At 47.5% G+C, this 23,157-nt stretch overlaps 1 protein-coding gene across 11 annotated transcripts in view; it reads right to left on the minus strand.

The window, feature by feature from the left end:
* The window catches only part of TCF4 (transcription factor 4), a 244,056-nt gene that overhangs the window by 85,843 nt on the left and 135,056 nt on the right, over positions 1–23,157 (minus strand). For all 11 annotated transcript variants that reach the window (XM_062017198.1, XM_062017203.1, XM_062017205.1 and 8 more), the window contains 2 exons: positions 9,878–10,007; positions 9,397–9,446 (listed from right to left, as the gene is read on the minus strand). In XM_062017198.1, the coding sequence (XP_061873182.1) occupies positions 9,397–9,446; positions 9,878–10,007 (180 nt within the window). The remainder of the gene's footprint in view (positions 1–9,396; positions 9,447–9,877; positions 10,008–23,157) is intronic.

Raw genomic sequence — 23,157 nt, forward strand, 5'->3', positions numbered from 1 at the left:
GACGGCATCGCTAAAACGCCTGTCACGAGCCATCCACATCCTTAAATGCTGCGGTGGGCTGTGGGTCTGGAGGACTCCCGTCCCCGTGGCCGGCTGCAAACCCCTGGGATCTGCCCATCTGTGTCTTTGCAGAGCCAGGGATTAAACCTGGACGCCTTTCACCTGGATGCATTAAATACACAGAGCATCCCTCCAAGGCCTCCAGCATTCCTGAGGTCCTCCTAGGGATGTCCAGCGGGAGACCACAGCCCGCGGTGGAGAGAGCAAGCAGGGCAAGGCAGCCCATCCCCACCCCCTTTCTCCTGGAGGTGTCTGTGGGGAAGAGGCTTTGGGAGGCAAACTGCAAGGGGCATTTATGGGTGCGAAGCCGTGGCGGTGCCCCCCGGCGCGGGCGCTGACCCTGGCCGCCTGTTTGGCCCGTCGAAACGTGCTGTGTGCCATTGAAAATAACATAACAATAAAAAAACAACCAGCCATTGTAGGCCTCCGAGGTTTTGTGCCAAGAAACTGTCAGGGGAGCTTTGCTATGCTTTTAGCAACGTTAATAGTTATTGGAGCTCTTTATGCGATTCTTTTTCCCCTATATTTTTGCCACGCTGATTGGGGTTTTGGGTTTTTTCCTTTCCTTTGCTCATTTAAAGCTCCTATGTAAAGGCAAAAAAAGTACTTCAGAGCGAAAATTAATGTTCCTTTGACAAAAGACAGAGACTCTGTTAATAAATGTACTCCAGTCAGAGGGCAAGCCTATCAATCCCGACAGGGTATCATAAACTTCCACAGATAACTTCTTCATTAACGTTCTGCCCTCCCCTACTCCACACACGGCATCTTTCTCCACGCCCCGACCCCGTGTCCAATCCCTCCTGAAATGGAAGGAAAACTTAAAAGCAAATGAGATCCAAAAAAATAAACGCCCAGCCCCAGAAGCCATCCTTTCCTGAAACCATGTTGGGAAGGCCCGAGACGAGGTCTGAACGCCTCTGTGTGAGATGCTGAACTCTGCTAATCACAGATCTGAAGGCACCGCGTTGCTTGCAATGGATACAATCCACAAATGATATTTAAAGAAAAGCTGCAAAATCAGATCACCGCACAGAGAATAATTTTAAATGCCTTTTCCTAACAATTATCCTCAGGTTCAAACAGGAAAATTAAGTGCTGAGCTTTACACTTGCGATTCCCGACTGAGAAGAGCATCACAAATTACGCAGCTATGCAAAGAAAGCGACCCGAGGTGAGACATGAAATCCACGCTGCTTTCCGCACTGATTTTACTGCATAATATGCATTTTCTGACCAATCTGCCCAGGAGGGAGCAGAAGGGCAGGCGAGGTGCGGGGTCAGCAGGCCGGCTGCGGGCTGCAGCCGCAGGGTGACCCCCAGCAAGGCCACGGCTGCATTTCCTTTTGTTCTACCAGGAACCTTCCAGGACTGACGCTCAGGATGGGCAAAGATAGAGGCAGATCGATGGGAAGTTTAAGGGAAAAAAATGTGTGTCGAGTTTAAGGGGGGGGTGGGGGGAAGAAAGACATCATCTTGGGCGTGCAGGGGAAGCTTCATCCCAAAGCACACGCCACAGGGTCTGCTCCTCAGGAGCAGGAACAAACGCCTCTCCGCCTAAAACACTGTTTTAATAGAGTTGCCTTTAAAACACCGCTGAGTATCTACTGTGCCTCGTTCTGCCCTTTTCTGCAGGCACTCGGGAACCGCCTGGATCTGCTGTCCAAACCCTTCAGCCCATGAAGACAGTCGCAGCGCCTTGTGCACTACCTGCAGTACTCTGAAGAGGGAGTCTCTGCTCAAGCTAAACAAAAAAAACCACCCCCACTAATCCCAGGGCCTCTGGCACCAGCTGCTACAAATGGGCCAGAACTATTCAGTATTGGATTCCGTCATTTTTTAGCCCAAAATAGTTACACGCTCAGAAGTGTGCGAATTTTGCAGTAAAGGTTTTACACCTTTAAATAAAACACACCGCCAAGGCCTCAGAAAATCCCACGTAGCGGGCCGGCCCTTCCCAGTCGCTTTTTCATTTGAAGGTAGCCTGTGCAATTCATTAATAAACTAAGCCCTTTTTATCTGCGTTTTCCTCTACCTTTCAATCCATTTTAAAACAACAGCAACGACAACCCTGCGCCTTGTCTGCAAAGTGAATTCTCGGGTCCTTCAGGAGCGATTTCAGGTAACAGACGGGTCTTTTCACCGATCACCTCAGCGGTGTACGGCAGATTTTATCCTTTCCTTGGTTGGAATTCATTTGCTGTGTGCTAAAGCTGCTTTTCCAAATTAATTTGTTTATTTTACAGCAGGAAAAAAGAAAAATCACCAAACCCCAAACCAAAGAAAGCAGAGGTTTGTTATAGCTAAAAAAAACACCCCAAAAAGCTGTGTGGAGTTTAATAAGGTTCTGATTTTAATACAGAAAAACCTCAGGATCATAATGCAGTGAGGTATAACGGCTGGCCAGAAGGGCGAGGAGGGATGTTAGCCAGGCGGCTTCCCCCAGGGGGCTGCTGGATGAAGAGCATCTTGTCAAGCCGAGGAGGCGGCGGGCATGATGGCCCCGTGGCCACCGGCGGCCCTGGGCGGCCGCCACGGGAGCTGGACGTGGGGAGAATGCACGGGGAAAGCCAGGCACCCCACTGCAGACACAACACCGAGCACTACACAGGTCCAGCCCCACCTCTGCGTGCTTTCAGACCTCGGAAATCACTGGATTAGACTAAAACACTATGATAAAATGACAACATGAGGTCCTGTTACCCCCCTCTAATCCATCTCCTGCCTCACTCCCTCTCACTCGATGCGAGTCGTTAGCTGGGTGCTAGCAAGCTGCCTCTGAGTTCTCACCCCATTTTCCCCTGCTGTCCTTGAGCGTCCACCTCCAGCAAGGACAGTCAAGGCAGCTTCACCTCATGTCCAGACCAGGAACCTCTCCCCCTTGGCAGACACCACATCGTTACCCCCAGTGCCCTGTCACCTCTCCAGTGGGTGACAATCCACAACGCACCGCCAAACCTTGGGAAGCACCCAAGCACCCAAGTGTAGGTGTGAGGAAACGTCCCTGAAGGTGCTGGAGCAGCACCAACATCAGCATCTTAGGATGGGGTGATTTTTCTGATCGGGCAGGTGGCACAGGGAAAGACGGGGACGCTGTATTTGTTTTGGAAAGCTCCCATGTAAGTTGGGTGTCTGAAGGGAAATTCATACGGCCGTGGGTTTTTTTTTCACTTGAGGTAGGAAGTCTGCAAAGTCTGCACGAAAAGCACAAGCAGTGCTTCCTCACCTCCCAGCAAAACTATCAAGGCTTCTCCCGTGGAAATCAGAATAAAGCTGTGGAAAAGCTCCAGGTGGCATCCCGGTAGTATTTCTCTTTTCTTGGTTTTTGGAACCAAGCAGGTGTTTTCTTAGGATGTACCACTGAGTCATACTCTTCCTTATCTGTCTGGCTAACAAGGTCAGAGCTGGCGCGCTTGTGAATAGACACAACAGCGAGTGCAGATAGATGTCTCCAGACTAAGAGGGGACACCTTAAATTAAGATGAAAGAAACAGGCTCTTGCCATTAAAACTAAAGCACGGGAGAGTTTACCTGCTGATTCGCTAGCACAGCCAATTAACTCTTCAGTTCCTCTCCTCTGTTTCAATACAACTGAGATGACATTTGACTTCTCCTACTCTTTATTCTGGCTGTAAAGTGTTCCTTATGAGAACATTTAAAGACAATGTGAGACCACTGTCCAGTGGCTGCAGTCCTGCTCCTTGGTGCAGCCCAGCTCCTACTGCCAGACCCTGTTCCTTCACCCTGAGCTCACTCGCACCTACTTGACAAACCAAGTGAAGTGGGTGCCGTGGGCATGGATGAAGCCCCTGGCAGGGGGCAAGCTGAGCCCCAAGTCCCCTTCCCAAGCAAGAAGTCACCTCTCTTCCCCAAGGGCTCCTACAGATGCAGCTTCTGAGGAGAGGGTTCAACATGAGGAACCATTAACTCCTCCTCTTTCCACCATTTTTAAGCCTTTTACTTATTTTAAAGCTGTTTGGTTTATTAAGAGTAAAGGTTAACGTTGGGAAGTAGGAAGACATGACCATGAGCAGAGGCTGAAGCCATGAGTGCACTCAAGGGCTGTGCCAGGGCTGGGCTATGGATGCTTTTACCATCACAGCTTCTGCTCCTTCCATTTCCCTGCAGCTTGTCTCATGGATGGGGGATGCTCAGGGATGCTCCACCTCTGTTTGAAGAGACATGAGGAAATGAGCACAGGCTGAAACAACTCCATGGGGTCCCAGCAGGACTAGGAAAGCCATTCTCTGTGGAAGCCTGGACCTGCTGGACTTAAGCCCTGTTGCTGTCCCCAGGGTGGCTGGCACACGGCTTTCAGGGGCTGCAACTCAGCACAGCTGCCAAACAACAACTGCATCGTGGCCTGCTCAGGGTGTACCGTCAGCAGGGTGCAAGCTGGGGTAACTGACAATGTCCTCCTGTTCAGCTATGCACCGACAGCCCCTCATACTGTAACACCCCTGATGCACCCTCACACCAGCTCTGTGCCTGCTCTGCTGCGCAGCCATGGCCACGGAGCCACGGCAGCCAAAGCTGTGGGTTGGGACTGTGACTTCAGACAGTGTGGTTACGCTGCTGAGCAACTTCAGATGCTCCTGCAGCAGCTGCACGAGGCCTCAGGGGCCACCCCGCAGCTCGCACCAGCGGCTCGGGCTCTGCTGCATCCTCTGTCCTCCCTGGGAGGTGGCTGCGAGGAGCAGAGCGTGGTCAGGGGTTCTGGACGGGCTCAGAGCTGTGTTTGCCATCATGGGGTGAGAGCATGAATGCCTCTCCGCTGAGACAGAGCAAGAGATGAGATTTCAGTTTGGCTTAGAGCTCCCAGGTCTGCCATAAACAGGGATCAAACAACTGCAACCATCCTCTCTTCCCGTGGAGCTTATGGGAGCAGGAGGTCTTGGTGTGGTCATAAAGAGCGTCCAAAAAGAAGGGAAGTGGAAGATGAGACTGAATGAGATGAGAAAGTGGAAGATGAGACTGTGCCAAACAACTGCACAGTTACTAGATGATAATCACACTGAAAGAAAAAGCACTGATGATGGAGGAAATGCATGAGCTGAGCAATTTATTATATTCAGGCACAATACTGGAAAGCTTCACCACAAACGAGAGCAACTTGAGATGCAGAAGCCTGCAGATGGCCCTTGCTGGGCTCACGTAGCCATCTTCCCTCTTGGAGGGAAAAGCCTGCCTTGGCCACGCAGGGCCTCAAAGGCAACGAATGTCACCAGTTGTGCTCCTCCGACTGCTCCCACTTTGGTCTCAGTAAGCCCTCCTCCTGCTGTAGCCTGCAATTCTGCTCCAAGAAAGCAAAAAATGCACTTGAACCACGCCTGCAGATGACTGGCAACCAAAAGTCTCTGTGAAGGCTTAATTTCTGAACTAGGTGCTATGTGCTGGGAGTCAGGACCCATCAGACACCACCACTTCCCTGGCACAGTGCCACTGTGATGGACTGAAGTCAGGATGGTGAAAGTTCTTGTAAAACACCACTCAGACATGACCTCTCCAACCTAAGCCCTTCTCTCTGTGCTCACATTTTCTCCCAAAAGACTCCCCATTCCCTTCCTTCACAGGCACTTCCAACCAACCACACAGAACAGCACAGCTTGCTCAATCCTGGCTCTTACTGGACACGATAAGAAAGGCAGAAAATGTCACATCACTTGGCAAACAATGTGAAAGGTCAGATGTCATTAAACCAACAGTAGTCGATGGGTGGCTGGATGAAGGCCTCAGGCTCACAGAGTCCCAGAACGGCTGGTGTTAAGGGTGACCCTGCAGAGAAGCCACCTGGATTGCACAATGCACCAGCCCTGGTACAAAACATTACTGTGTCACAGCTCCATAAAGGTACGTGGGTCCTCAACAAGGAACACAAGTTTTAACAGAAGAATCTCCCTTTCCCAACACAGTCATGCCCATATCTCATCTTCAGTTGTCTCACTCCAGAATACCCCAACCCTCATCGCACCGCTCAAGTGGGACCGAGGCTCTCCGGGCTCCTGCCTGAAGGACTCCAGTATGAAATCGTTCCAGTAAATCCCTCTGCCCTAAACAGACTGGGTAGAGTCTCTAAGCCCAGAGAAACACATTAGGTTGCATTGTATCACAGACGGGGAGCCCTGGACACGAGTGCCCAGGCAGCCCACGCTTCCCGCCCCACTGCCTGCAAAGGCAGAGCACAGAGCACGCTGGGGCATGCAGACACATCCAGGTTACAGCACCTCGAATAACCACGAACCCCTGAAACCTCACAGAGATGGGAGAGGCTGCAGAGCCTGCTGTAAGCACACTGGGAGAGGCTGCAGAGAGCCTGCTGTGAGCACACTGGGAGAGGCTGCAGAGAGCCTGCCACTGCTGTGACGAGCTGCGGCTGAGACCAGGGGCCCAGCATGGGCAGGACCGTCACGGCCTGGCTTGGGGCACAGCCCCCACACCCAGAGCACACCTGAGAGACCATCACCTTCCTCACACCACATTCAGTTCGAACCTCCATTGTTTTTCAAACTCCAATTGTTTCCACACTTTTAATTTGCTCTGTTTTCCAAACTCGTAGCCATTTCTTATAATAAAGGGGAGCTGATACAACATATTTATTATCATTCATCATTGAAATTTTTATAAGACTACTTATGAATTAATCAACAATAACTGCTTTCACAAACGCTGCTGCATTAATCTCCATATCCACTGCATAAATCACATTGAGAACAAGTTAATATACATATTTTAAGAGAAATACAGCAATATTTCCACCCTATCAACTAAGTACATTATAATCTAGTTAGTCAATTTATAAATGCACATACTTCACTCAGCATCATCAATCCTGGCAGTTCAGTGTGACATAATCTATAACCTAAACAGAATCTGACCTTTGATGTGGTATTCGTTTGGTTCGAGGCACACAGGTGCCTTTTCCAAAGCAATATTATCTCAAATTAAATGTATGATTCACCTTATATGGAGAAAACAAGACCAAATACCTATCTGTACATTCACTTACAAAGGGCTGTTACTTCCCTCAGAACCATGCTAGCCTTGTGTTCATGACGCTGAGCTACGGGTGATTAAAGATATTCAGGAATACCTTCTTCTGTTTTATCCTCTAATAAATTGTACGGCTCATTAAAACAATCTGAAGTATTTAAAGTGCATGTTCTACTCTGAGATAATGTCACTTAAAAGTACTGCTGAAATACTGAAGAGTATTGAGCTGTGGTATTTCTGCTCCGCACAACAACTGCATTCACAGAGGAGCAAAGGAAGCACACATTCCAGACTAACACAGAAATTGCCCTTCGTTTCGAGAAGCAGCCCATAATAAAAACTTTTGCAACAGTTCTGAATCCCTCAGACGCTGCCCTTCCCTGCAGAAAGGCTGCTGCTCCTCCCCACACCGCGAGGGCAGAGAGGGGGGACTGCTGTGCTGAAACTGTCCTTTGCAGCAAAATCATCCCCGTCCACGCTCACCTGTCTACAGAGCAACACCCTACATCATATGAAAAAATAAGGGCAGGTTTAAGGTGCATTGCCTTTGGTTGTTTTTTATTTGCTGAACAAAAAGCGGGCACAACTCCTGATCCATCCGGAATGGCAGAGCAGGGCAGCAGGAGCCGTCCCTGCCTCGCAGCACGCCGGTGGCTCTGCCTCCCCTTCCCCGCGCTGCCTCCTGCAAAGAGCCGGGAGGGACAGATCACGGGAAGTTGTCAGAACAACTATTAAAAGCTAGAGTTTCATCTAAATTAAATCCACCTCTAACTTCAAGCATCGCAGTAACTCGTAAAAACCTTTGGGGAGGATATTAGCCATTGCTGCGAAAGGAGCCCAATAAAAACCACAACCAAAAAACACGCAGTGAAATAAATTTAAAAGACACGTGTGGGGACTTATTTTTAATTAAAAAAGAGAAGTTTTGCTCCTTTACTGGAAACTTGCAACTTTAGAATTTCCATTTTTCAGCAACTTAGGAGAAGATTTACGTTTGCAGTTGTTGAACACTGCAAAGATCACAATAATCCCTGCGACTGAATTAGGACGTTCACAGGAGTTTTCCTCTCTCAGATTGAAATGTTATTTTATACACACGTATATATAAAGTGAACCAACCAACCATTCAGCACAGCCACTACAGTAACTGAAGCTTTCAATGTCTGCTCGTTTGCAAATTCACCTGGATTTATGGTGACAACACGAAATCCACCTGAAACCAACACGTCAATTTGTTACGTGTTGCACAGGACTGATTGTCACTCAGCTCCTCCTAATAACCAGACTTAAAGACAAAAACAAACGGAGTCATCAGGTAGGAAAGGGAAGCTCTCCTTCCCTGAGTGGGGCTTGGTTTCTGTTTGCAGATACTGATGGAGTAAAGATGCATTTTCAAAGTAACGGCAGGGAAAGAGAAGCATAGAATAAAAAGAGTGGAATAAAACACCCTCCTCAGCTGTGCTGCTCTTTACGCTGTATTTGCTGAAGCGCTGTGTAGTTAATTTTAAACCTGCTGTTTTCTATATATTTTAAAGGATTTGGAAGTGAACGCTCTCAAAAGATGCAATGCACCTTGGTACAGCTTTTCTTTTCGGGGAAACACGACGATGGAAAAAATTGAAACGAATTAACTAATTATTTGGCTCATGAAACAAAGGACTCCACCGAACCAAGAGAGAAACACCAGCTTCTGACTGCACCACGCGAAGGTCTCACGACAGACGCACAGAGACGCGCCCAGCGTCGCTGGATGGCATCCGTAACCCTCCTTACACAAAGAGGGATCGGGGACATCCTTTAAAATATCGGGGAAAACCCTGGGTAATTACCAGCTCTGTCGTTACTGCCTGAGCAACCCAGACTGCCTCTGGCAGCAGCTGGATGCCAGCGCTTGACACCTGGCGTCACCCCCAGACAGCTTCTGCTGCAGGTACCAGAGCTCAGAGCCCTCACGTGAAAATGAAGATGTTCGCCCCGCATCCCAGGGCGAGACCCACGGAAGCTCCTCATAAATCCTCTCTGAGCATGCAAGTCCATAAATCACCATCATCCCGACAAAGAAGCGAAGCGGCACGTGGAAGGGACGCTCGCCCCGCGCAGGTACGCGCCGCCCGCGCCAGCTCTTTGCCGGCTGCCGCTCCAAGTCCCCGTCAGCAGCACACGTTTGCCCCTACCGTGTAATTAATCACTTCCCAGTCGGGACAAGGGATGAGATTAAAACTCTCCTTACCTTGTCCTCAAGCCCTTAGTGCCCAGCGAGCCCAGGAGCGGGTTCGTTTCTATCTGCCTGCAACCAAACAAAGCCACCGCGAGCGCAAGCAAGCGAGCAGATGAGCGGGTACTTACTGAAGATGGTAAACCTGGAGGAACTTTTCGAACTTTCTTTGTTTGTACTTCTGAAAAAGACAAAACGGTGTCTCCGTAAGACAGGCTTTTTGGTTTTGTTCTGTTTTGCACCGAGGTTTTCTACAGACCCATCCGCCCTGCCCCGCTGTCTCACGCCAGCCTTGCAGCAGTTTGGCAAACACCGGGTGGATGCCACCGCTCTTAGGTCCAGCAGTAAAAAATGCTGGAAAATTGTTCATGTTTTGGCCTTTGTTTTCAGATTTGCTTCGAAAAAAAGCAAACTTTTAAGGCTCCTTGCACACTCGACAAAGAGGACAGAGAGGAGCAACCGGCTAACAAACCCCTCCGAGCGCGCCGGCGGCGTACGCGTACGCTCTGCCACTTATTGTATTTATTTCAAAGTATTGCTAAACAGGACGAAACTCCAATTATTTGTTGAAATGGGAAAGAAAATAAAAGGTTGAACACAAAAGTCACTCACCCATAGAGGTGCTGTGGAGAGGCCTCCGCCGGGGGTTATTGCTAGAATACTGATAGTACTGGGAGCCAGGCTTAGTGGGGGAGAGCGCTCCTGGGTTGCCAATATCCATGTCACCTCCAAGGAGACTTTGCTAAAAGATTAAAAATATATATGTGTGTGCGCGTGCATGTTAAACCCGACTTTCCTCATCATTAGCTATCTCCCATTCCTAAAAATAACACAGCAAAGAGACCTTCATAAGCAACTGAAAGAACCTGCCAAATCTTTAAAGGAGACATGACAAAAATTTCCAGTTGAGCATCTTTTCCCCTTAACTAGGGAAACACGAAGTAATTCATTTAAGACACAGTTATTCACATTTAAAGGAGACTTATTGCCTACTTATTCAAACGTAATCGGTGTTTTACCAACTTTTGGGAGCTCAATATATTTGAAGGCAATTAATTCAGTTTCTGCGCTTACAAACGAGACAGTTAAGTGCACGGATTTAACCATAATAAAAAACTTCAAAAAACAACGAAATCGTGCTGTTGATGGAGCGGTTGGTTCAGTGTGCACGACACAGCCTCATTGTCTACCCCTCCTCCCCGTACAAGGCAAAAATTCCTATCTGTGAATCCAGTGGATCAGGTCTTGCCACGTTAAATAAAACGTACAGAGCAGGCTTCACGTGATACGTGATTGAAACGGGAAAGCAAAACGACACAGTATTAATAATTTTTTTTTGCAGCGCCATTGGGGGAAAAAAGAGAAAGAAAAAGGAAAAGAAGGCACCTCAGAAAACCCCAAACAATTACGGCTTTTGTACAGCAGCAGCAGTGGCAGCACCAGGACTTTCAATATATCCGTTTTATGCCTGTACCGTTAACTAACAAGATGCATCCCAGGAAAGGCAACGCTTTCTCAGCTAGGAAAGGACTACCTCGTTTCCATGAAACAGCAGAAAACATTTCTCTGACCCACGCTGTAAGGAAAAATATAAATCTCTCCGAGACTATGACAGAAGAACAATTTCCTGAGTAATGTTCTATTTGCTATAAACTACGTTGAAACTTACCCATAATATATAAATCCCCTGATTATACTCTGCATTGAACACATTGTTCTTTTAATTATTCTGATACGCAATAAAACAGGTGTAGATACTACCATTTATATTAAGAACAAATTTACCATTTAATAAAGAAATTTTAAAATTAAGTACCAAAAATCTAACTTTATCGTTACTTGTAATCAACTTTTACTGACTGAACTAATTACTGTACTTGATAAAGTACAGAATGTGTTTTCCCTAATCTAAATTCTAATCACCATGTCACTCACAACAGACTTAGTAATGCTTCACTAACACACTATTCACATGCAAAATACTCTAAATAGGCCAATTATGACTCTGCCCCTGTTCCCTGGTTAACCCGCTGAGAACTGAAAAATTTCACAAGGCAGTCACCAACTAAAACAAAGGCTCCTTGTTTTAAATTAAGACAGTCTTTTTGATTCCTAAATAGCTCAACAAAGTGGCATGTCTTCTGCTGAAAGCAGTTGGTCAAATATGACCCATGAGCTGGAAAATCAGAAATTAAAACATCCTTACTCCTTGACTATACTCCTAAAAACATTTGAAGATAACTTTTGATTCTAGAAAACTATATTCCTCTTTCTTTTTTTTTCCCCCCAGAGAGGCTCAGCGAGAATCGCTGACGAGGGATGGACAAATGGGCTCAGACTGATTGGGGATGAAGCCCTTTCTCGGTGTGCAGCCTGGCATCTGCCTCTGAGGACCTCTCCGAGACTTAAAACTATATAAAAAAAACCCCCACCAGTCAGGAGGCACTTTTGGCTAATATCTTTACGTTTGGCTAATGCCTAATATACACCTGCGACGACTACGCTCCTTTTAGCACACAGCACCTGGCACCGGCAAAAAATGGTTGTGAGCCCCCTATTGCATAATGGCCGAGAAACGCATGCGAAAAACTCTCTGGGAAAAAGGGTTATCGATTCATTGTGAAGATCCCCTGAAAAGAAACGTAATTTTACTGAACGTCTTGGAGCGTTTCCGAATGAAACAGCGCTAACCGCAGAAATTCTCCCCAGTCATATATTTTTATCACGTATACGTTTTAACATAAAGACAGACCCGCTAAATCTGTGCATGGTTTATCCATATGTCGGGTAGTCTGAAAGACTTAGAGCCATCAGCTGTATAAATTCCTAGACCCAGCCTACTAGATTTCATTTCATGGGGGGAAGAAAAAAAAAAACCAAACCAAACACGAAAACCAAAACCCGAAACGTATATAAGACAGCGTTTGCAAACTATTTTAGGTTAAACAAGTTTCACTTTAGGAGCATAAAACATACACATACCCTATGTTGTTTTTGTTTTTTCATCCAAACATTTTTCTCTATAAAAAGATGCAGAGGTTTCTACAGAAAAACAAAAACAAAGAAAACCCCAAACTTGTATTATTATATTAGCAGGAGACGGATGCAGCAGCCGCAGAGGCTGCCTGCCTTTCCTGCCCAAACGCCTCCCTTTGCCACTAGTTGCACTTGCCGGCCCTTCCTTCCTCCTGGCCCCGCATGCAGCTCCTAGGCCCTGAGCACCCTGGCCGTCGGGTCCCCCCAGGTTTTCCACCCAGGAGAGCGGGCAGGTGCGAGCTGTGCAGCCCCGGGCCCCTGGCACTGGCTGCTCCCACCCCACCCGGGGAGGTGTCCCTGCCGCGGGGCACCCACGGCCCGTGCCAAAGCCCTGGGTGCGGAGCACGCTCCTAATTAACACGTCGTGTCTCAAGAGTCAGCAAATTAAACCCAAATGGCTATGTTATAAACGGCTTTTCCTATGACTGTCAAAAATGCATCCCCAAAATTTGCACCGTGACCGTCGCGGACTCGTTTCTTCACTCTCCTGAAGAAAATAAGACACCAACAAATAACCCAAACCCAAGAAAAGCTCCTTCCTTTGTCTGCTATGGGATAGAAACACCCTTATGGGGTAAAAAAACAAAAAGAGGAGGGTTTCTGCGCTCGGGGGACCTCGCCCTGCAACTACAGGGAGGAAAACCAAGATAAAAATACATATGCACTTATTCCGAGATGCTTGTAAAAAGAACAATGGGCATTTATTACTGTTCAGCCTACATGTCACACTGCTAATGGCCTGCAACAGAGAGAGATAAAACGGTTAGGAACCACAATGCCATCGATTACACAGCCTTTGGAGCTCGCCTCTCCTCCAAATCGGATCTCGGAAACGCAATGAATTATTAGGCATCAAAGTTAATATTTACCCCCAAGAAATTATGAGCTTAAAAAGCCAAGTGTTACATTTGTCAAACTGCTCGCCGGGCCCTGGCTGGGGGTTTGACGTGCGTGGATGCTCTGTCTGGTGACAGGGGGTTATCTTTGGGTGCAAGCGGGACTGCAGGCGGGACACGAGGCGTCGCAAACCTTTGAGCTCATCTGTATAAATCCCGCAGGCACATTCCTGCCTCGACTCTGCTCACAGAGACAGGCTGTTTTGTAGTTTTCATTTGTTCCGTAATAAACAAAGCTAATAAGATACCGAGTTTGCCAGTTCAATGTTAAGAGTTTGAGCTAAAAGTGAGCGCGGAAGGGAGACAAAAAAGGAACGGAGCAAAACCCCTTTTCCCCACCGAGCCGTGCAGCTGTATTCTTTACCAACTGCAGTGGTTTTGCTTTCCTCGTGGTTACGCAGAATCCCGACTTCTTTCTAGCAATTTGTAAAATAAGCCCCCGAATAGTGAATCCTGCCTCTGAAATTTGAATAACTAGACAAAGAATTAAAGCCGGGTAGGGAGAAAACAGGCGCACACACGATGACAAAGTAATATCCATATGGATATGATATTATCCCTCCTGGAAAAAACAAAACGTTGCTTCCACCACAAACCTCAGGTTTTGCCTTCCAAATGGTAATCAAGTGAATTTCACTTCAATATCCGTTTCAGACCTAACTTGTAGGAAATTTATCTACAGAAGGGGATTTTGCTCTCCCTTTGTTAGAGGAACAGGTGAGATTGGGGTATGACGGACTGCCGCATTTCACTAACAAGATGTTAATTCAGATTAAAGGAAAACGGCCTTGAAGCCTGTAATCCAACAGCCTCTGAACACACTCATCAAGGAAAAACATCTCAGAAAAAATAAAATAAAGTAAATACAGGCTTCTTCTAAAAGCATTTTGCTGACAACCTGGGTATCTATTTTGTTTCCTGACATCTTCACGCTACGCCGCGATCCGGCATCAAACACAACATCACGGATGGGGCTGTTGCAGGCAAAGAGAGAAACGGGGCTTAGATGAGAACAGATTAAGCTCCTTTTCTGAACGATTGCCAAGCGTTTGTGGGTCGCGCTCGCTCCGGAGCGTTCCCGTGCTCGCAGCTGCCATCGCGCCCGATGGACGTAAAGCGGGACACGCACCGCCGTCACCCAAAAGCAGCCCGAAAGCCGCGGGACGACTGCCCAACCGCACAAGGACAGGCCCTCCTGGCCCGCTCCAGCGGGGGCTTGTCCCTCTGGGTGGATGAGGGTGAGGAGTGGGGATGAAGGAAGGCCCTGGGGCTGCCGGTGAGGCCTGTGCCCACGTGCGTGCCCCCGTGCTTGGCAGTGCCACGGGCAGGGCCTGACGGGGCCGTGTCTCTAACGCCGCTTTATCAGCTAACCTGCTGATAGCTCGCTAGCTTGTGAGCTTTAACTAAAAAACAAAGACTCCTGCTATTTTTCACAACGTTGCTCCATTCCTTAAGTGAAAACTCTTTACTCTTTTTAAAGATCAAAGCTAGCTTGCTCGCTTGCTTTATTCGCATCTAGGCCCTCCCGGCTCTCCCTGCCAGCTTCTCTGCATTGTTCCCTCTGCTCCAGCACCGATGTCTCCGTGGGCCAGGAAAGTAGGTCACGGCAGCAGTGGTCCCACGGCCTCCGCACCTCCCGGGGAGCCCCTGCCCCGCAAAGGCACGCAGCTCTTGTGGGGCACACAGCCATCAGGAGGGCTTCCCTGCAGTTCATCCAGGAAAAGAAAGCAGAAAGCAAAGTGTACCGTGGCCTTCCCCGACATGAAGACCTGGCGTGTGCCGTGCACGTACCTAACAAGATCATTTGCCGTGCTGGACTTAAAAGGGTTCTCCCAAGCTGGGTAGCAACTGACATTCTCCTGCCAAATGCCTGCTCCTCTCCTTTTGCTCACAAACTACCCCCTTTTCATTTTTCGACGTCTATTCCCTTGAAAACCTGCAAACAAAGCAACTTGAATTTGTCGAAATCACGACCGATTCATGCTGAAACAGATGAGCAGGAGGCAATTTTTTTCAGACCTAGTTTTTTTCCCCCCTCTCTTACGTACAACGAATTTCTAATTGCAACTGTCCTGTTTTCCTCTCCTTTAGTAAAATCGCAGGACACAGGATTATATCTCATCATCCAGATTTCAGCTGCTCTTACATGCTCTACGCTCAGTTTATGAATTTTCACTTAAGTCGAGTTAACTAAGTCATGCCGCATTCACATCTGAATCATTTCTTGGTTATTTCCTTCTGTGATTTCAATCCTCTGTTTTTAATCAAATTATGAAACTAAATTTCCACTTATCATGTGACTATCGGGGCATCTGTTCGTAATCTGTCCAATTTCTACAAATACTCCTTTTCTTTTGGCTTTTGGAAATTTGGCAGCTCTCTGCAAAATCTTCTGTGTCATTTACGTCCAGTATTTCTCTCTAATGCCAAGTGTAAATTACAACCCATTGATGGCAAACACAGAGAAACAATTTCCCTGGGTTTCGCAGAGTGTGTTTTCAAGCTAAGCTACTCTCTTCCTTTTTGGTTTTTTTTTCCCCACCAACCACGATTCTTGAAAGTATCTGCCGAAAAGTTGTGACTTTTGGAGAACAAAAGAACTTCCCTCACAGAGATTTACTTTTACACAGAGGGTTGGTTTTTTTTTGTCTTTAAGAACACTCACATGTGTGAAGTGAGAGAAATTTTAATCTGTTTATTTTATTTTCTCTATCTGATGGCAAATAACCTTTTTGTTTCACTTCTCCTGCCTTCCAGGGCAGCACCTTCAGATAGCTGTGCAGAACGTTCAGCAGTTTTCTTTTGACTTTGACCTTTTCCACTCAAAAGTGCTTGCAGGTATTATCAAATAATTTTTCATGCATTAATGTCACCAGTATTAGTTCTCCAGTTTTCCTTTAGTTTTTTTCACCATCTCCTCCTCTGCATAATTTAAAACTGCTCTTTAAACTTAAACCTTCCTGGAGTCATTTTTCCCAATTGTGCTTGTTTTTCTCTCAGTGTAACATCAGCACACCAACAGCAAATTTCAATGTTCCTGTACTGGTTTCAGCAGCGTTTCGTGGACACAGAGTGCTCTTAAATGTGGCTGAGGTTCAACCACCTTTGGCCAGCCAGGATGTTGAATTTGTTCCTGTGCTCATTTTCCTCAACTGGTTCAGGCGAGCGGGAGAAAAACAAAATCATTTGTAACTTCTTACCTAATTCTTCCGACATTTTCTCTTGGTGTTTGCTTGCTTCTTCCCATCCCTTCATCCAGCATTAGGCCTGATGACTCAGATTATTATACTGCTGCTTGATTATCACTAAAGGTTAGTTACTTGTCTGCATTAACGATCCCTGTCTTTCACATTTACAGTGAGTGATTTCACCATCAATTGCACAGGCTTTGCTGTATTCCTAAAGCTTTAGTGTAATGAAGATATTTCAACCCCTGGTATACAGGAAAAATGGATTAGAAGGGCCTCGACTGAACAAGGCACAGAAATTTCTACGGGAAGAAGGGAATTTCTCCTCCACCGAGGCGGTGGAGGTCTGTATTTCACCAAGTTTTGTACAACAGCCTTTCTGCTGTACAGGTTTGGAGCTGGAAACACCTCCTTCACTTCAGCTGAAACTCCTCATGCTTCCACAGCTGCAAGGATCAGAAAAGCATTCTGCATGCTTCTGTTTGACCTGTAATGGGTATGTTGGGATGGCTACACACCTAAACACACCCACACGTCCACGGGAGTGGGTGTCCCAGGCACCTTCCCGACTTCCTGCGGAGGCAGGGGTGAGGACGGTCCCTCTGCTTTGCTATTCATCCCTCAGAACACAGTTTTCATTTACACACTGAAATTGAGGCAGATGATTATAGCGTTTAAAAACACGTGCTTAAATACAGGTGATATAAATACATCCCAGTGAGTAACAGACACAAAAAGGGGAAAGGGTGACCGGGGAAGGGGGATGAGGTGGGGAACGTGCCATCGTGTTCCACCCTCAAAAGGCCTCAAAAAAACCTGCAAAAACTAACAAAGCTGCTGAGTTTCTTACTGCCCAGAAGGGCTGGCGTTTGGTGAGGGTGGCTGGGGAGGACAAGACCCAGCAGCCTAAAGGACTTTGGTCAAAGGCTGGTGTTTGGTGGTTAGAAAGTTCTCCCGTGCTGCTAACTTGTGCCCACAAAAAGAGCCGGGTTTGGGTTTTAGCCGGTTTCGCAACGTCCTGCTCTTGCAGATGCCAACGCGCAGTGCAGTCCCAGCTCCAACCTTTGCAGCGCTGAAGCTGCTCTGCGGGGCTCCGGGGAGGATTATCCCCCGCCGGGGCTGCGGCTGCGGCCGCGCTCCAGCTGCTGCTCCCGCCCCGGGACTGCCCAACGCCAGCGCCCACAGCTCCTCTCTGCGAGGGGAAACAACCGCAGGGTGCTGTTGGCCTCCTTCCCCTCACACGGTTTGGAACAGCACCGCATCAGAGACGACTCACACGGAGGTGAGAGCCCATCTCTGGGAAAACTGAGCCCGCAGCGATCTGCAGCCAGTGGAACGTGGTGTAAATCCTGTGCCACGGACCCTGACAGTGCTCCCACGTCTTGGCATCCCGTGATGCCATGTACGGGTAACATTTAAAAGACTTTGCAATCAAGAAAATGAAGCAAGCTTAGCGTACTGTAGTTATTCAGTTTGGACAAGAACGCGGAGCCAGTTTGGCTTGACATGAATATTATCTGAAGCACACTGGTAGAGTCATCTTCCAGGACAGAAGATTTGGTACGGAATTAAACAGCCCTCGGTTTTAGCCCAGGATAAATCCTCTGAAGTCACCACGGGCCTCCCGGGTGTTAATGAGGGAAGAATTTGGCCCATGGACAGCAGCTGGATTTTAGGGGATTGCTGGAGATAGCGTGGCTTTGTCTGCAGCGTTTTTGCAGGGCGCTAGCGGGCAGGCTGGCCTCAGCAGCAGCAAGTTCAGCTCATCCACAGCATCTCCCACACCTGACCAACAATAAAGCCCTCAGAACCTCTTCCACTCAAAAACCCAAGCTAAATACACAAGGCTAGATGCCCCAGCTATGAAAACGTGCACAACAGTAGGATATTAACGTATGGGAGGGGGAAACGGCATCATAAACACCATCACTTACATAGGGTTGAATAACAATCACATCAACCAAGGATTGTCCGTATATACACACATACACATGCATTGGATCTGCTCACTAAATGATGGAACACATGTCCTTGCATCCCTGTTTTTCACAGTACCTCCCAGCACACAAATAGCCGTATTTCTATGCAACACTGAAGTTCAGAATATCTATAAGTGCCCACTTTTTCAAACATCTCCAATCCTATACCATCTGGTAGGTATCAGCATCGCGGTCACTTATGGGAGGGGAGGGGGAGATGGATAGGAGACAGTGAGGATTAATGACATGCACAAACGGATGCTGTGCAGGGAATGCCATTTTTTTTCCCTATTTCTTCCCTGAGAAAAATACCAAAGGCTTGCTGGCAAGAGCTTGCTTCGCTGGGCTCTGCTATTTTTCTTCGCTTCAAGTAAGCACTTCAACATGATTCAGTGAGGATGTCCTACCACGACTTGCTTCAAAATGTTCCTCCCTGGCAAATAACTACAAACCCTAAAAAAGACCTGTTCACCTTACAAGTCAATTATCATCACTCTTCTCCGTGTAAGCATTTGACTACAAACAGCTCACAACAAAAACGCTGGCTCAAGTTGCTTCAGAGAGGGTAAAATACCCTGACATGCCTCAGTCTTAAAAGGTGTTTCGTGGCTGAATTCCCATTTTTAATGATGTAATTATTGTTCTCCCTTTGAATGTGAGAACACAGGAAAGGCTTTACAGAAGTTCAAATGCATGGGAAACTGCATTTTTCTGAAATTGTGTTGGTAATATTTTTAACCAAACAAAAGTTACCATAAAAACATCTGAGAGACCAAAGAAACTTCCTGTCCAACGAAAAAAATAACAAACCCCATGCTAAGTACTGTAAGTGCCTCACAGGACGGCTTTTTTAACCTCTTACTATTCATCAGCCTGCGAGGCAAACAACGGCCTCCTGCTTTTTGATGGGGAAGCAGGGTTTTGTGTGTGTGTGTGCGGGCGGGGCGGGGGGGGAATATATAGATAAAATCGTTATCCTCAGACTAAAAGCCATTTGCATGTCCTCAAATGATCTGTCATCATCCAGGGCTGATGGTGAGCGTGGATCTGCCTCATGAAGGTTAGGGAAGGATGCTCAATTAGTTCAAGCTCATGCATTTACGTGAGAGAGCGTGCGCCTGGCTCTGGGCTATGGAGAAGTGAAACCTCAGACGCTCGTTGCAAAGGAAGCAGAGGGGAAGAAGTGGGACTCAAAGCTAACGGTAGGCAAGGGCTGGAAATAAATCAGGGTTGTGCACCCGAGGCAGCGGCATGCTCCGAGCTGGCCTGGGCGGAGGGAAACCTCCCACAGCCCCTCCGGCTCCCTGACACGGCACACGGCCCTCCCTGCAGGGAGACAAAAGCTGGAGAAGGGAGAGACACATCCCCACTCCAGTGAGGTGGCAACTGAAAGAAATCAGGTTGTTTCCAGAGTATCAGCGATGACCTTCCCGGGACCTCGGTGAATGAACAGAACAGAGAGGAACGATGCAAAGACACGACGCTGGTGTAGCTTCTCATCATCTCCTTGGGAAAAGGACTACTGACAATTTAAACTTGAGCAGTTTTGAGTATCAAAGTCGTGTTTCATGCTACAGGAGCCTTATGTTCTCCATGTTATAAAGCCACATTTATTTTGCACAGAACCAACGTTATGCAAATGTGCCTAAAACCAACTAATGGCACTTGTGGTATTTAAAGTAGGAACTTTTCTTCTTTTTCCTCTATTTTAAATTTCCCTCTGCTATTTGCAACCTTTTCCCATACAACTGAAGAACATGCTCGTTGCTTGAAACAGATACACTCGTGCACAGCTGAGGCTGGATCAAGTGCAAAGGCATAGATCTGTGTTTCAAGTCAAGTCTGCAAAAGTTTAGGTCACCTTGCGCTGAAGACAGGATAAAAAAAATTAAGTCACCCTACAACAACAACAAAATTGGCCAATTCAGCTGCTGTGAGAAATTGGAAGGGGGGAAAAAGAAAGCACTTTTTTTATGCTGACACAGGTGAATATATAACAAGCTGGTATTTCAGAGCGCCAGAGCAGAGTGTGCCACCCCAGCTCACCGCGCTGCAACTGCCCCTGGTGAGGTCAGTGCTGCAGCAGGAAAAAGCAAGGCTTTAGGGAAAAATGAAGACTCTGTGTGTGTGTGTGTGTGTGTGTGTTCAGTGAAAGGCCAAAGCACAGAACGCTGCAGCCACTGCAGTGTGCAGCAGGAGCCATCAGGCTGCGGTGCATCCCCAGGCATAAGGGACAGGACCTGAACTGTCACTGCCCAGAGCACTAAGGTCATTGAGTGCCTTCTCCACCCATTGGACACTGTGTCCAACACCTTCATGTTTCTGGTTGACATCTCTTCAGGGCTGTCTCCTCAGTATGTGCTGCCTGTCCAACATCTTCCCATGCCTGCGCAAACTTGATTTGGCCAGCAGGTCGAGGGAGGTTCTGCTCCCCCTCTGCTCTGCCACATGTGGAGTCCTGTGTCCAGTTGTGGGCTCCCCAGCTGCAGAGGGACAGGGAACTGCTGCAGAGAGGCCAGTGCAGGGCCAGCAAGATGCTCAGGGCACTGGAACATGTCTCTGAGGAGTAAAGGCTGCAGGACCTGGGGATGTTCAGCCTGTAGAAGGCTGAGAACTGATCTTATCAATGTTTATCAGTCCCTAAAGGGTAGGTGTCAGGGGATGGGGCCAGACTTTGTTCTGTGGTGGCCATCAATAGGACAAGGGATAACAGACACAAGCTTGAACACAGGCAGTGCCCGTGCCCGTGCTGGATGGTGCCAGCATGGGACTGGGTGGGGACATGTCTCCCTCAGGGGCTTCTCTTTTACGTAGCCTTTTACTCCAGCTTGCACTCATAGCACCAACACAAGACAGAACAACGCTTTCAGAGTGAAAAGGTGCAGGGAAGAGCTGAGGTGGGGTGAACCCTGCCAGGATGGTGCCACCACTCTGGACTAATACCAGGAATAAGAGTTGTCACAAAATGTGTCATTAATTTATCTAAGAGGGAAAAAACCAAACAAACATTAAAATCATGATTCAGTATGCTGAATTACTCTACAGAAAACAAACACCAGGCTGAAAGGGAGCACACACAGGAGAGCAAAGTGTCGGGGATACTGCTTTGCTCAGGAATTTACTTAACATCCTACAGAAATACGCACGCCACATCTTAGAGCAGCTGAACTGATAAAGGAATGTGGCAGGAAAAAGAAGCCAAGAGCCAGAAATTACATGGCAAAATTAGTAAAATCAGGTAACTTCGAAGTAAGATTCTACTAACTGGAAAAACTAATCAAGACCAGCACAGCCGTCGTTGTTCTCCTATGCAGCGGCAATGAGGAGTGTGAGGAAGAAGCCTCGTTCACCCTTGCAGGGCTACTTAAAAATGTGCAGCAAAAGGTGCCTTCCTGCTGCACATTTGCAATTCCAGACCTGTCTGTGCTGCTCCACACGTGCACGATCACGTCAAATCCATCGTTAGGGTATCAGGATGTGCCATTTGCCCATAAAATATGACAAGGAAGAGAAATTTCCATATGTGACTCCATTATCTCATGCCTGGGGATGAAAGAGGATATAGCTGCTCCAGAACTCTGCTGATGCTGCCAGGAGAGCAGAGTGGTGACTTGCACTAACTGCAAATGGAGCTTCTCACAAGTCTTTCAAAGTTGGGCTAGGAATCAATCATTTTGTAAAGCTTGTCCAAGACTGGTCATCGTGGAACAAAACTTCTAAAAATGATTGATTTAAACTGGAAATACATGTTAAAAAAGAAAACAGTAAGGATTCATGGAAAATTATCAGTCTTCCAAGCCCAAGGTTTAAAAAGCACGGGGAGCAGTACAGCAGGGTGCAATCACTGACAAGTGCTTTGGAGAGCAGTCACTGAAAGGGCATTGGAAAGGGGCAGGGGAGCTCTGTTCCCTACAAGAGATAAGCAGAGGGGGAGACATGGGTGACTTGATACATGATGGTCTCAAAAAACCTTTCTCTGAGGTTTTGAAAGACAGCAAGCAGGATGTCCAGACTGTGGAAGAAAACTATTCTGTATCTTCTTGTTCACACCAGACACCTTGCAGACTGTGACAATAAGCTGCAGCACCCTGTTCTCCCTTCCACGGCCCAGGGGAGACACAAGGTGCCACACAGCTTCTTGTTGATTTTCTCTGTAGCTGGTTATAACATCCTGGGCAGCTGAATGCATTTTATTTGGCATTACATGAAATAATAGAAATACACCTCTCTCCACAACTAGGACTTGTCACAGCACCTTGTTATCCAATGTAAAGGTAACGATGTACATCACAGTGTGTGTAAAAAAAGACAGGGAAGTACCCAAGTGAGTTGTATCTCAGTGACACAGCTGGGCTTTATTAGGTTTCACAAGCATTCTTCCCTTTCAGGGGGGTTGGACTACATAGTCTCTGAAGGTCCCTTCCAACCTCTAACAGTCTGTGGTTCTAAGGCAATGAAATTAAACATTCTGGAAGATGTTTCTGAAACATAAGGATACGAGAAATATCCATAATCCCTTTATATAAAGGCATAGCCTTTATCTTTAATCTGGAATATTGTGTCCAGTTCTGGGCCCCTCAGTTGCAGAAGGACAGGGAGCTGCTGGAGAGAGCTCAGTGCAGGGACACAGAGATGCTGAAGGGAGTGGAACATCTGCCTTGTGATGAAAGGCTGAGGGAGCTGGGGCTCTGCAGCTTGGAGAAGAGACTGAGGGGTGAGCTCATTCATGTTACAGATCCATCAAGGGTGGGTGTGAGGAGGCTGGAGCCAGGCTGTGCTCAGGGATGGCCAAT

Source organism: Colius striatus, chromosome Z (genome assembly GCF_028858725.1).
Source record: "Colius striatus isolate bColStr4 chromosome Z, bColStr4.1.hap1, whole genome shotgun sequence".
In the NCBI taxonomy this organism is placed as follows: Eukaryota; Metazoa; Chordata; class Aves; order Coliiformes; family Coliidae; genus Colius; species Colius striatus.